Genomic DNA, 16,681 nt, shown 5'->3' with positions numbered 1-16,681 from the left:
CTAGGTGTTGATCTAATCACACTTGATTTAGTTGTGGTATGACTAAATTAATCTCAAAAAGCTTAACCTATTCACTAGAGGGTTTGATTCACTTATTCCGTCATTGTGTGAGTTAAATCTATTGATTTCTAAGTTCCTAGTCATGTTTCATCACCTTCTATTCTTTCCCCCTCAACTCATATTTTAAAGTATTCATCAATATGCTCCATCCAGTTCTGATTCTCGATATACTTATAACTTTCATATCGGTCATTCTTCTTTTTCATCTACTGCCGGAAGAATCTATTTACTTCTACTATACTCTTGGGTTTATAGTGTTTCTAGTTCTCCCGTGTCTTTATATTGCTATATGCATCGTTATATATGGTTTATAATTTTTGGTTTGTCGTTGGGCTTTATATCTTCCCTTATATTTCAAAGTCTCTGTTTCTATCTTCTATAATCATTGTCATCCACAGTTAATGCTCTCTTTTATTTGCTGCAATTTATACCCCAATTTCTATTTCGGAGTTTTGTCCTTTCGTTTCTTCTTCTTGCGATTAAGCACCGCTTGTAATGGTTCAGAATTCTCAAATATGATTTTCGGAATGAACATTGTTAATGTTCTAGGAAGGAAATTGTGATGGCACGATCTTGACTTGTCAAATTATTAGAATACCTTGGAAAAGGCCGAATCATCAAGAAATATTTTCTTGATATTTTAGAGGTTAAATAGAATACAAGAGTCATATAACATGGCACATGATGATGTTATGATTTGTGAATCATCACGTTCCATTTAGAAACTCAGCATGAATTACTGTAATATAATCACGTTGATCAAGTGTCATTATATTATACTAACTCATGCTTCAGTTTCCAACACTACTTCAAAAACATTCATATTTTAAACTCAAAGGTTTACAGAGTATAGGAACTAAACAGTTTCCTTTTTGATGTAATACAGATAGCGCAAAGAGATAAATGATTCCCGATAAGAATAGTTATGGAAATATCTTCAGAAATATGGAGGATATTTATAATGAAAGATACGATGATATCTTAGAATTTCTAATATCAGAGGATGATGAAGAATATTGTCTGTAAGGGTTTAGTGTCAGGAGCAAGGTATTCGTTAATTACTTCAGCAGATACTGAATCATTTGGATTCTTTGAAGGCAGGTTCAGTCTTTGTGATTTGTCCACAGCCTCCTTCATACTTTGCTCAATCCGTTTTCCAGTTCCAAAACTTCTCTATTTCTGAGCTTTGTTAATACACTAATCTTTATCATCAAACTTTTTACTGCTAAGGTCGTTTACAGTTTTTGTTGCTTCATCAGCATTTCGAGAACTAGTTCACGGTTCAGAGTGTTTTTCAGAAACTTCACATTCGAAATATGTAAGCCTTGGAAATAGACGTTATGTATAACTGTTGGCGTCAACATGCTGTGAGATTTCAAAATACTGATTGCTAACTCCCAATGATTCGTATGACAATTCTCGTTACAAGAGGCAGATGAGTAAATGATGAGGTTTCGATAAATATAAAGATTCTTCGGAATGCCCAAGATCAGTGAAGTTGTTGGTAAGTTTATTGCTAATGTGGTGGAATATGAAAGGTTCTCAGGTAACAAAAGGGTAATCACATATATCAAAATTATGATAAGGCTACTCCGAATGAAAAAAACGAAGTTGTCTTGCTGGAGCTGTGATATAATTTGCTACTTTGCAAAGGAATTGCAAGGTTATTATTGCTAATAAATGCCAAAAGATCTGACACAGATATGTGTTGAATTATGATTTGGTTTTGAGAGCTTTTTAAGTACATAACTGTGGGTAATATGTGGTTGGATCATCATCTCGATTGCTCATTATTTGAAGTGTCTTCAGAGATTTTCGAAGGGTTTGAACGTAGATTGTAATCGTTTGTATACATTTGATGTTCTAACACACTTTTGAAGTCAAAGTATAGCTTTGAAAGATGTAGGAATCTAAAAGTAATGGTACCGGTTATATCTCGAATTGAATTCTGAGATTTTAAAATCAGAATACGTAATTGGGTTTGAATGAGTATGGTTGTTTTGATTTCTATAAAAGAATGTATATTATTGTGAAAGTAGGAAGTATAATTGATAATTTGCTTAATCTGATTCGAAGAATGTAACATATTAATTGTGAATTTATATATATCTCTCGGGTATTACCTACCCGTTAAAAAATTTTCACAATTAATATTTTGTACATAAGAATTTTATTACAGTCTTTATGAAAATATATATGTATATATTCTCCTCAGATGTAACATAGATTTTAATGAGTTAATACTAAATTAAACTCATTCGATTTACGGCTGGAACTAGAATTGAATAATTCCTTGAAGGTTTAGAGGTTACATAAGTATTTCTTCAATAATATTGAAATTATGAATCAATACTTCGTTATTTGTTGAGATGTGATGTTGGTTTTCGTTAAATTCTTGTGAACTTCGCAAAGTACGAATGATGTTATCTGAAAAGTTTCGGTTACATCAATGATGAAGTGTAAAATCAAATATATACTTGATTTATTAGGAATTGGAATTTGTTGAATTGAGACAGAGATTGTAGTTAACGATGGTTAAGTCGCGGGTGAGGGACGTACATTATTGCATATTTGTAATATGAATTAACTGAGTAGTTAAGATTCACACACAATAGCTTAGCACGGAAAGATTTATTTTTTATTTCAAAAAATATATATGTATATATATATATATATATATATATATATATATATATATATATATAATTTCTTCAGAGGGAATGAGTTAATTCTTCATAACTTGTTGATACAATATACACGTTATTGATTCGTAATGATGTCCACAGTGATTCTTGAACTGACAGAGTTTGTGATGTTATAGGTGTTGTTGATTCTGATGTTGACTGTACTGGCGATGCTGGTGACGTTGATGGTACTGTTGATGCTGTTGGTAAAACAAGTTTAACTTGTTAATCACACACCATTTTTGTCAGGGTTTCTACTCTTCCTTCTATCATTTTGGTTCGCTTAACTGATTTATGGTTAGGGCTAGATTAGATAATCTCTAAGACTTTAGAGATTATATAATCGCCGCGTAATGTTTCTCCAATGAAGTTATGAATTAATACTTCGTCAGTTATTGTTGTTGGTACTCCTTGGTATCTATGGTGCGTATGACGTTGATGCTCGTGGGACAGATTGTGAAGTTGAGGTTTACAATGCGGTTGTGGTTGGAGGTGGTAATGGTACTGTTGGCGTTGATGATGGTGGTACTGGTTATGCTGCTGGTGCTGCTGCTGGTGTTTGTAATCTCTGCACCATATTCTCCAAAGCCACTACCCGAGCGCGAAGTTCGTTGACTTCTTCTATTATTCCAGGATGATTGTCGGTCGGAACGAGCGGATAAATAAAATCTAGAATTTGATGTAGTATATAATCGTGACGAGATACCCTGGAAATGAGAGAGAAAATGGTGTCTCGAACAGGTTCGCCGGTAAGTGCTTCAGGTTCTTCACCAAGAGGGTAATGTGGTAGATGGAAAGGATCGCCTTCTTCTTGTTTCCAATGATTGAGGAGGCTACGAACCCATCCCCAATTCATCCAGAATAGGTGATGACTGATTAGTTGATCCATTCCGGTCACACTTCTTTCGGAGCTTGAGTGAGATTCCATTTCGGAATCCGAGTGACTTGAACTGATGAAAAATTCCATTTCGTACGATTGGATAAAGGATTTTCGATATAAAAATGATTTTTCGGCTATCGGGTGGTATTCTATTTACATAGGATATCTATATATAGAGATCAAAAGATTTCATAGATTACGGAGGAATTTGCGGGGTATGTCAGGTAAAGTTTAAAGTAACAGATACGATAAGATATGATTTAGCAGATACGCTAAGATATGAAGTTTTTCTATACACTACTCATGCAATTAATGTAGCAAGACGTGTCTAGACTAATAATGATAAGCAGGTAATTTCCTATGGATGATAAGCAGATGATTTCTGACTAGAAATGATAAGCAAAACTTTTGACATGCAGACACGGTCGAAGTCCAGACTCACTAATGCATCCTAACGACTTATCGGTTAGACACACTAATGCAGACCTGGTTCGCTAAGACCACCGCTCTGATACCAACTGAAAGGACCCGTTCATATACATTATAAACGATTCACAATAGTTGATTACATTGCGAGGTATTTGACCTCTATATGATACATTTTACAAACATTGCATTCGTTTTTAAAAGACAATCTTTCTTTACATCAAAAATTGACAGGCATGCATACCATTTCATAATATCCACTATCCAACTATAAATTGATTTAATAATAATCTTTGATGAACTCAATGACTCGAATGCAACGTTCTTCGAAATATGCTATGAAAGACTCCAAGTAATATCTTTAAAATGAGCAAATGCACAGTGGAAGATTTCTTTAACACCTGAGAATAAACATGCTTTAAAGTGTCAACCAAAAGGTTGGTGAGTTCATTAGTTTATCATAATCATTTATTTCCATCATTTTAATAGACCACAAGAATTTCATTTCCAGTTCTCATAAATATACGTCCCATGCATAGAGACAAAAAAAATAATCATTCATATGGTGAACACCTGGTAACCGACATTAACTAGATACATATAAGAATATCCCCTATCATTCCGGGATCCTCCTTCGGACATGATATAATTTCGAAGTACTAAAGCATCCGGTACTTTGGATAGGGTTTGTTAGGCCCAATAGATCTATCTTTAGGATTCGCGTCAATTAGGGTGTCTGTTCCCTAATTCTTAGATTACCAGACTTTAATAAAAAGGGGCATATTCGATTTCGATAATTCAACCATAGAATGTAGTTTCAATTACTTGTGTCTATTTCGTCAAACATTTATAAAAGCGCATGTATTCTCAGTCCCAAAAATATAAAGGGTAAAAAGGCAAATGAAACTCACCATACTGTATTTCGTAGTAAAAATACATATAACGTCGTTGAACAAGTGCAAGGTTGGCCTCGGATTCACGAACCTAAATTAATTATATATATTTATGTGTTGGTCAATATTTGTCTAACAAATTAGGTCAAGTCATAGTGTACCACAATCCTAATGCTCGAGACTAATATGCAAAAGTCAACAAAAGTAAATTTGACTCAAAATAATTTCCAAAAATTTATACATCATTAATATATAGTTTAAATATCGTCGTTTTATATTTTTAAATATTTTTAAAAGATTTATTAGAGTAAATAATATAATTTATTTTTTAATAAATAAAATTTTATATTATATTTATATAATAAAATATACTTTTATATATATATTAAGTAATAAAATTTATAGGGTTCATTTAATATTATAAAGATAATATGATACGTATTATTAAAGTAAGTTATTACACATAGTAAAATATGTTTGTATCAAATATTTATTTGATAAAATAATATCTATAATGATAGTAAGTAAAAGTTGTATTATTTTGTAATAATAATTATTATTATAAAAATATCAATATTTATAATTACTAAGATGACATTATGATAAAACGATAATTCTAATTATGATAACTTTAATATTTACGATAATTTTTAATATTATATTTAAAATAATAATTCTATTTAAAATAATAATAATAATGATATTTTATAGTAACAATGACATTTCTATTAAAATGATAATTTTTGTTAAAATGATAGTTTTAATACTAACGATAATTTTAATAATAATAGTAATGATAAAAATAATAAGAACGATAATTTTATCTAAATCAATATCTTATAATATTTTAATTTCATCATGATACTCTTACCCATTATTTCCTAATCGTTTCGTTTAATAGCTTTTAATCGTCTTTTATATCGTGTTCGTAATAATGATAATAATAGTAATCAAAATAATTAGGTGTTACAAATATTTATTTTAATTACACTAATATTAATAATGATAGTTACTATAACATTATTAACGATAATACTAATAATTATCTTAATGATAATATAGTAATAATAATAATAACAATAACAATAACCATTTTTAAATAATGATATATATATTAATAATGATAATAATAATAATAATACCAATAATAATAATAATAATAATAATAATAATAATAATAATAATAATAATAATAATAATAATAATAATAATTGGATAATAATAATAATAATAATAATAATACTAATTATAACTTTAACGATAATAACGATAGTAATAATAATAAAAAAAAATAACAATTTTTAATGATAAATCCTTTTATTGATAAAGATAATAATAATAATAATAATAATAATAATAAGATAAAACTAGAACGACGATAATAACGACGATAATAATAATCATTTTTAATAATAATACAAAAATTCGATGGACTATAACTTCAAATCCGTTCATCGAAATCATTCGATATCTAAATGAAAAGTTCTTAATTTTTCGCTAGCTTTCCAACGACATGCATATCTTATACCTTATCTCAGTCGCATATATAACTAATTCAGGATTCAACATATCTCAACTAAAGGCAATATCAAAAGTACAAACATGCATAATCCTATATACTCGAGCACTAGTCAGGGATACACTATTAGTATGTAAAAGTTAAATTATGAGTACTCACGTATCAATATTGAGATTCAATATTGCAGGAAAGGTATGTAGACGCAACGGAGATGATAAACACTATATTGACCTCACGAGCATACCCATGAACCATACCAATCACCTCCATAGCTATAACCCATAATTTCCTTAATCCAATCCCACTCGAAAAACAATTTCGAAATCACTCGGACAGCACTCTGACGTAATATTTTATGTATACTAATAATATCTTGAAATAATACGGAGTAAATATATATATGTAAATCGATTGAGAGAGTTTAGAGAAAAATATTTTCAAGTTTCTATGAAATAATGAAACCTATTGAATTCTATTTATAATAGATTTTTGAATTATTAAAGTGAATTATTAAAGTATGAATTATTAAAGTGAATTATTAAAGTATGAATTATTAAAGTGAATTATTAAAGTATGAATTATTAAAGTGAATTATTAAAGTATGAATTATTAAAGTGAATTATTAAAGTTAAAGTAAAGTAAAAATAAAGTAAAGGTAAAGTTTAAGTATAGTAAAAGTATAAAACTATGTACGTATAATACGCGTATAAATATATATAATATTAATTTAAATCGTTATATATATTTAATAAAATAAAATATAAATATCGTTATCTTTATCATACTGGTTAAGTAATGAGTTGTCAAAAGTGGTTCTAGATATTTATAAAAGTTATATACGTTTTAATAATAAAGTTCTTTTTAAACTGAAAACGTTTTTGTACGTTTGAAACTAAATCAAATAAATATAATAATTTTGTTTTCCAAAACCAAATATATTTTTAAGAATCATTTTGTTTAAAGGTTAAAATAATGGAAATCGTTATATCATAAAATGTTTTTAAAAAAGTAGAATCATATATATTCATAATAGGTTTCAAGTTTTTAAATTATAGTTTGTTGGTGAAACATGGGATAAAGTTCAAAGGTTAAATAAACGTATGAAATCATCTTAATGAAAAATGTCGAGTTACTTAACTTGTCGATATCCAACATCTAAGTTATTTACACTTCACGTTCTTACTTATAAATCACTTTACCATTTTTCGAATGTTGTCAAAAAGAATAGATTTCTTAAATCACAGTGGACCTCATAACAGACCCGTAATCATATCATAATGTATCTGATAAATCAACAATTTGATATTATCTTCTAATTCCATCGATAAACATATTGAAACAAATACGATCATGTAAAGTATTATACGTTTAATACTTTATTAATATTCTCAAGTTATAATATATATATATATATATACATATATATACATATTTATTTATATATAACGGTTCGTGAATCGTCTGAATTTGGTCGAGGTTATAATGAATGTATGAACACAATTTAAAATTCTTGAGATTTAACTTAACAAACTTTGCTTATCGTGTCGGAATAATATAAAGATAAAGTTTAAATTTGATTGGAAATTTCCGGGTTGTCACATGTTCTTCTATACATGGTCAAATAATACGGATCAATGGCTGGTGATAATGCAGAAACATTCGCTGTTCATCGTCATAGTATCCGTTTTCACCTTGTTTTCTCTTCTCGACTTTAAATCAAGCAAGTAATGGTCCAGAATTCGTAGGTATGGAGTTTCGAATGATCATAATATACAAAGTAGAAAGGAAAGGTAATAGCACAATTTGATTTGTCAAATTATCAGAATATCCGAAAAAGACTGAATCATCAAGAAATATATTTCCTTGATATGTTTAGAAGTTAAATAGAATGAAAGAGTTATGTAACATGGTTCACGATGATTGTAAGGTCTGTGAATCATCATCTTCCATTAGAAATTCAGCATGACTTCGGAGCAAGATATTCTCTAAAGATGTCATCGGATCTAGAATTACCTGGATTCTTTGAATATAGGGTTTGGTCCTTGTATTTGTCCTTGGTCTCCTTCATGGTTAGCTCAATTCATTTTTCAGTTCCAAATCTGAGCCTTTTTCAATACGTTATTCTTTATCATCAAACTTTTGGCCATTAAGACCATCTATAGCTTTTGCTGTTTCGTCAGCATTCTCAAGGTTAACGAATCTGAATCATTGGTTATCAATCCGAGATGGTTTCAAGAGATTTTATTTTTAGATGATTAAACGTTGATTGTAATCGTTAACGGATCTAATGGTTGACGAATAGGCGTTGTTGATTTCAAAAGTAATGAATGATAATTTTGATGGTTTGATGTGATAATTCATCATAGAATACAAATGAATATAATTCATGAATGTAGTGATCTTTAGGAAGATAACACTTGCTAAAGCTTTACTTAGATTCCGATACGTCAAAATCAGAATATGTAGTAGTTGTTCTTTAGTGAACGGATACACATATCTTGTGAGTGTAATTAGTATAGTTACTGATTATTGAATCAGAATTTGAAGAATGTATAATGTAACATATTAATATGAGATACAAATATTTCTCGAGTTTTACCTACCCGTTAAATATTTTTACAATTTACAGTTTGTATAGAAGAGTTTTTAATTACAATCTTTATGAAGATATATATTCGTATATATTCTTCAGATGTAATCATGGATTTAATGAGTTAATATAATATTAAACTCATTTGATTTACGGTTGAAGATAATCTCCAAAACCTTAGAGATTTCATAATTGTCGCGAAATATTTCGCTAATGAAGTTATGAATCAATACTTCATCGTTCATTGTTTATTGATATACCTCGGTATATGATATTGATGCTCGTGAAGTTCTTGTGAAATTTACAAGGCACGAATAATGTTTTCTAGAAAGTTTCGAGTACATCGAAAATAGAAGTGAAAAATCAAACATGTATTTGAATAATACACTTAGTTTATTATGAAATGGAGTTTATTGTGCTGAAGCAGTGATTAATGATTGTTAAGTCATTAACGAAGGATGTACATCATAACATATTAGTGATATGATTTAACCTAGTAGTACATACTAGTTAAGATTCACACGTAATAGTTTAGTACGAAAAGATTTATTATTGTTCCAAACCATATATATAAAGTATACATATATAATTTTTTTTAGGAAGAATGAGTCAATACATCTTAACTCACAATTACTAATATTCCTTGGTATCTATGGGGTGTATGATGTTGATATCCGAAGTACCGAGTGTGATGTTGAGGTGTGGGATGCGGATGTTGTTGTTGGTGAAGCTGATGCTGTTGGTGGTGATGTTGATGGTACTGGTGGTGCTGGCTATGCTGCTGGTGCTGCTGATGCTCTTAGATTTCGCACCATATTCTCCAGAGCCACTACTCGAGCGCGAAGCTCGTTGACTTCTTCTACTATTCCGGGATGATTGGCGGTTCGTACAAGTGGATGAATAAGATCTAGAATTCTGGATATTAGATATTCGTGGCGGGATATCCTGGAAATGAGGGTGAAAATGGTGTTCCGGATTGATTCGCCGGTAAGTGCTTCAGGTTCTTCACCAAGAGGTGAATTCGGTTGGTGGAAGGGATCACCTTCTTCTTGTCTCCATTGATTGAGTCGACTACGAACCCATCCCCAATTCATCCAGAATTGATGATGACTAATTGGTTCGTTCGTTCCGGTTATGCTGCCATTGGAGCTCGAGGATTTCGAGGAATCAAGTGAAAAATTCATATTATATGATTGGATAAAGGGTTTTTGTTATGAATGGGTGTTGAATACTGAATGATATATTCTTCTCCTCGATATACGTATATATAGCAAAAAAGATTTCGTATTTTACGGAGGAAATTTAGGAAAAGTGTTTAGACAAAGTCTATTGGATAGATATGATAAGATATGATTTGTCTTTACTCCATTTACGCAATAATTGCAGTAAGATGTCGGTGGATCAAAAATGATAAGCAGTGAGAAGTAGTGATCGGTCGTGACTAGTAGTGAGAGGCAGCGTTGAGTAGTAGTAAGCAACAAAAAATAGCAAGGAGTAGTGGTATAAGATGATGAGTATGTCCAGGCAGTGTCTTCATAGTGCCAAGTCGAAATCAGGGGTGACGGACAGTGTCGGGTAGTGACAAATTGTGACGTGATTACACGCTCCTTATAGGTTATAATAACAATTAAATCGTACAGTGTAAATTTCTACTCATATTTGAAATTAAACAGTTTATGTTCTAAACGGTATTTATCCAAGTAACGTACTTGACTCGCTCCCAATTCCTTATTTTGCGATGTCGGAACTTCTATATGAGTTACCGTAATGTAATCCCGGTCATTACATTATGCTATCTCACATTTCCATTCGACATCACTCCATAAGTTCAAGACTGCGTAATCAACTTAATTTAGTTAAATCTCGCGTCGCGTGTACGTATGGGTTTTGTAGTATGGTGTTCATTTCAAGTCCATATCATATGAGTGTAAGGTGTATATGTACATGATGTAATGTGTAGCCCTACATGTAGCATAGTGACACATACAGTGTAAGTACGATGCATAAAAGTCGTCCAAGACACACGGCTATAGACTAGACTTCACTAATGCGCCCTACGATTAGACACACTAATGTATCCTAGTTCTCTATAGCCAAAGCTCTGATACCAAATGTAACACCCCGTCAAAAATTCCTTTAACAGAATGTTAACTCTGGTCCCAGTGCTTGGCTTGACTTCTACGTAACAGCAATATTCTACAGCGGAAGCAATTAATACCTGAGAATAAAACACGTAAAATGGATCAACAACAATGTTGAGTGAATCTACAGGTTTTAAGTAAACAATACAGTATGTTTAAGAAATAACATTTCGAAGATGTTTATTAGTGGAAGACCACCAAGGTTTAACGTTAAAAGTTTGTAGACAACACCGTGTCCCATTTCAAAAGTTTGTTGACATGACCATGTCAAGTTTCAATCATTTGTAGACAATACCATGTCAAGTTTCAAATATTCGTAGACAATACCAAGTCAAGTTTTATCTCATTTGTTCGTAAACCACAGTTTTAAATAACATTGTATAGTATCTAAAAACAGTTATCAGAAAATAGTTTAAGTTCCTTGACCACGAGATTTTACAAGTACAACTCCAAGTTGCGAAACGTTTGCATAATCTATGAGCACCTGAATACTAGCAATGACCTGAGTATAGAATCCACTATACCCGCCTTTACCTCATAAAAATGTTATACATTTGTATGAATGTATTATGTTCAAAATAAATGCACCACAGTTTTTATAGCGGGTGAGGTTGTCAACCTAACGGATCCGTCCATCTAAATTGTGCCTACACCGATGGTATTTAAAGTATTCAAGCTAGAGGCTTTGTGTACAAACTCAATATGCAGATATAGTACTCGTGTCAATACAAAAAGCATTTGATAATGTAAGTATAATAGCGTGTATTCTCATCCCTGAAAACATGTAAAAAGCGGGACTGTAGACTCTCCTTTGAATAAAGCTCGGATTGAAAAGTGGACAATTTACTTGTACGGTTTATAGCCGAGTAATGCAACCTAAGTATATGTATTTAGGTTGGTCAATAAATATATCTTAAACAAGTGTGGTTTCATAGTATAAGTTGTCTTATTGCTCGAATCGACGCGTTTCAAAGTAGAAGTCAACATACAGTCAACTAATTCATGCAAGTCAAACAAAGTCAACCGAAGTCAAACCGAAAGTCAAACTTGGTCAAAGTAGTCAAATAAAGTCAACATCAGTAGGTTCATGTCAATTGTTGGTCAACATATCAAACCTAAGTCAAACAACACGTTTTAGATCATAATTGGTCAATTTCACAATTTCAGTTTATCGTTGTGCACAAAGTTCATGTACATGTAGCAAACTTAGCATATTATCTCATAGTACAAAATTCAAGTAAACATGGAAAACTCCAGATCATAATTATACTCAAAATCGATTCCAAAAAGTCCGACCAGGGTCTCATACGATAATTAAAAGTCAGGAATCAGAAGGGGTACATTTGGGGTTCACCAAGTCAGTTTCTGACCGCGCACTGATTTGGTTTTAGCTATAACCGGAGGTAGGAACATGAAATCGATACAAGACCAGTGGCCATAGTTCACAAACAAGTTAAACTAACACATATAAAAAATCGAGATATTTTGGTTTAGCCAATTTATACAGTTTATTCATGCAAGTTGAACATTCAGTTTTTCAGCTCAAATCAGAATTTACATAAAGTATGGCCCTATTGTGCCCAATGCATAAGGTTTCAGAGATTGACATAAACTAACAATAAGTCACATATCATGTTAAAATTTATATTCCAGAAGCTTACATGCTCATTCAATAAACACAATCCACAGAGTATAAAACAGAGAGCAATTTACATATTCGATTCTAGTTTCGCTAGTCACATTCGCACGCGATTAGCCGAAGATCTAGATACAATTAGCCTATGATATATACATGAAAGATGAAGTAATTTTTGTTTAGATTTCAAATATGCAAAGCTTTAATCACAGAAACTAACACATTTTATCATACAAGGTCGTTTTCATGCAAGTGCTGTATAAAACTACTTTTACACTAATTCAAGCATATCTCGGGTTTTACATAAGCAAACGACATGATATCCTAGTGTAAACTGAGTGTTTTTAAATTACCTATCCAATGGTATAAATTTCACAATCCAATTCGTGGTCTATCAAACCCAGATTTCTGATCAATTACAAAAACACAACGTTAATTTCAATTGGCCATAACTTGGTCATCCGGAAATGAAATCAAGCGAATCCAAAGCCTAAAATCAATAGTTTTTTTGCAAGGAATCTAATTATAATATAATATCATACAATTGAAAAATTAAAATTACTGTACACATCAAATACAAATTCGGTTTTCGCATAAAACAATCAAGACGAGCAATTTATCGCATCTAGTATTCATCAAACATCAAGACTTGAGCAATAGACAACCTAATCCATGAAACCTTAATAACAATCTGATTTTAGAGATTAGAGTTTATGTGTTTATACCTTTGATCACAAAATCGTTTATACAAACGCGTAGAGAACGATGCAAGCAACAATATTGATCAAAGAAGCAAAAACAAGAGATCAAAACTTGATGGAGAATTGTAGGGATGAAGGTATGGGATTATTTGGTGTGTATGGGGCTGCAATCATGGAGCAAGAATGATAGAAAAAAGAATGGGACATGTTCTCTTGTTACTTAGAAATTAAGAGAATATAGTTAGTGTCCTAAACAACCAAAAGTCAACAAACATGGGCCTAAACTAATAGTCAACATGCATTGGCTACTCATGGGACCAAGGATGATGAGGTATGAGGTCATAGCCATGTGGCCTCGGGCTCGGGTCTCGGGCTCGTTTTGAGTAAAAGCTCGTTCGCGCGTGGTTCGTTTCGAGTGCCATTAACCGTACCGAATCTCCGGAACGTTAGCTAGTCGTTAAAACAAAATCACCGTGTTTAATTCATTAAGTAAATAATAAATTAAATTTCTTTCATAAGTTCAATAATTATTAAGAATAATTATTCTATCGTTTTTCTGAGTTCCGTTAACTGAAAAGTTTTCTAGGCGATTAACTTTAATCGTATCGTTTCTAGTTTAATTCGTCAACCGAATTAAGTTCATTAATTAATATAACATATTAATTCAAGTAATCCACTAAGGATCAAGTACGCATTTAATTACTTTAAATATGAAAAAGTTTCACGTAGCCACTGTTAACTATTCTGGAAAAAAAAATTGGCGTATGAAAATTGTATGATTTAACTAACGATCGTCAAGTATTTAACGGAAGTTTTAACGGAAAAACTCGGGTTGTTACACTAAACTCTAAACCGTTTGTTTTAAAAACTCAATCAAATCCTAAATCTAAACCCTAAATCTAAACCCTAAACCCTAAATTTCTAAACCCTAATATCTAAACCCTATAAACCCTAATATCTAAACTCTAATATCTAAACCCTAATATCTAAAACCTCAACATACGCTCGAAAAACACGATAATTGTTATATTACTTCTTCGAGCGTTTTCCCGCCAAAATAAAAACATTTATCACAAAGTGTCTTTATTAAATGTTCATATTTTCATCCAATCTATAATGTTCGTGAACAAAGTTTTTTCAAAAAATGAAAAAAAAACAAACATTTGCTTCCCCCCGCTTCCCCCCGATTGGTTACTTCCCTCTTGATCCTACCACTATATATGTGTGTGTGTGTGTGTGTATATATATATATATATATATATGTATATATATATATATATATATATATATATATATATATATATATATATATATATGTATATATATGTATATATATATATATATATATATATATATATATGTATATATCCGCTAACATCCCCAGCACAGTTGGAGCGGGAGAGGGTCGAACACTCAAACTGGATCTGAACTCATCAATTAAAGCAGTAGGAAGCCCTTCACCCTTTGGTGAAGATGTCTGCATACTAATAATGTGAAGGCACATGAAGCACACGAACCTGGACTTGGACCGGATAGAAGAGAGATAAACTGACGATGTCGTAGTATACAAGAGTAGGCGAGGAAAGATGGCAATGGAAATCACGTGAAGGTTTTGAATCAACAATTTTCAGCAACAGCATTTAAAACTCCGTGGTATTCGGCCTCCGCACTGGATCTAGAAGGAGTATGCTGGCGCTTAGAAGACCAGGACAAAAAGTTGTTGCCAAGAAAAATGCAATAGCCGGATGTAGATCGACGGGTATTTGGACAACCAGCTCAGTCAGCATCAGAGTAGGCAACAAGATCGGCTGTAGATAAGGCGTATAGCTGGACCAAGGTGAATAGTGCCTTGTATATACCTAAGGATCTCTCTGAGAGTAAATGTGAGATATTGAAGAGCACCTGCAAGACTACAATATAGAGTAGGGCCAGAAAAGGGCAGTAGTTGTAAGCTTGTAACCAATATCAACGGGGTCCTTCATTGGTTGCATTGAAGCATACGAGCACACTCAAGCACCTCAGGGGTGTACTTTCTCTGAGAGATAAACATTCCAGAAGCACTACAGGTGACAGGGATGCCTAAAAAGTAGTTCAACGGGCCAAGATAAGTCATCAGAACTCCTTATGCCAAGAAGCAATCACCCGCTGAAGGAAAGCAGTAAATGAAGCTATGAGAATGATGTCACCAACATATAATAATAGATATGCGGTGTCAGATCCCTACTTTTAAATAAATAAGAAAGTATCGCACCGACTGTGCTGAAATCCAACCCGTTGAGCGTAACCCTCTGAAACCAGGCTCGAGGAGCCCGTTTCAGTCCATAAAGAAACTTCTGCAAAAGTCACAAATGATCAAGATGTCAGGGTCCTAAAAACCAGGTGGCTGGTGCATATACACTGTCTCACATAAGTTACCATGAAGAATAGCATTCTTGACATCGAGGAACAGGCCAGTGTCGAGAGATTGCAAGACTAAGAATGGTGCGAATGGTGGCCGATTTTACAACCGGACTGAAGGTCTCATCACAATAAATCCCAACCTGCTAACTACAACTGTTAGCAACCAGTCGAGCCTTGTATCGACTGAATGTACCATCTGCATTGAACTTGTGTTTGAACAACCACATGGAGCGAACAATGTTCATGTTTGATGGTCGTGGCACAAGTGTCCAAGTATTGTTGTTAGTTAAAGCATTATATTCCTCTGTCATAGCATGATGCCAATGTGGGTCTTTAAAGGTGAGAGAATAAGAAGTAGGAATATGAGAGATGGTAGAGACATTTAGGTTTAACCGTTGGACGGGTTTGGTGATTCCTAATTGAGACCGTGTGACCATGGGGTGAGACGACTGAGAGCTACATGGCATAGGTAGGGTTGTAACTAGTGGAGCACTTGGAGTGGGTGGAGCGGGTGGTGCAGGTGGTGTGTGTGGAGCAGGTGGTGCGGGTGGCGCAGGTGGTGTAGGTGTTGCTGGTGGTGCAGGAGGTGAAGGAGGCAGTGTAAGTGGCGAGCTAGCTGAAGGGTTAATAGCATGGGCATGTTCGACCTAAGTAGCAGTTGAAGAAGAGGTTTGAAGGAGGGTGTGAGAGATAATATTTGGTAGAGGCTCGAAAAATGTGTAAGAAGGTGGTTGGTTTGGTGTCATAGAAA

General features: G+C 32.6%; 1 protein-coding gene across 1 annotated transcript; it reads right to left on the bottom strand.

The window, feature by feature from the left end:
- Positions 1 to 15,306: 15,306 nt before the first annotated feature.
- Positions 15,307 to 16,397, bottom strand: LOC139875722 (uncharacterized mitochondrial protein AtMg00820-like). Its single transcript, XM_071863030.1, has 4 exons — positions 16,095 to 16,397; positions 15,782 to 15,863; positions 15,548 to 15,609; positions 15,307 to 15,432 (listed from the first exon to the last, which is right to left on the bottom strand). Exons 1-4 carry the CDS (start codon positions 16,395 to 16,397, stop codon positions 15,307 to 15,309), a joined length of 573 nt encoding a protein of 190 aa, XP_071719131.1.
- Positions 16,398 to 16,681: the final 284 nt, after the last annotated feature.

This window comes from Rutidosis leptorrhynchoides, chromosome 11 (genome assembly GCF_046630445.1).
Source record: "Rutidosis leptorrhynchoides isolate AG116_Rl617_1_P2 chromosome 11, CSIRO_AGI_Rlap_v1, whole genome shotgun sequence".
NCBI classification, from domain to species: domain Eukaryota; kingdom Viridiplantae; phylum Streptophyta; class Magnoliopsida; order Asterales; family Asteraceae; genus Rutidosis; species Rutidosis leptorrhynchoides.
This window is presented reverse-complemented; position numbering and strand designations above follow the sequence as displayed.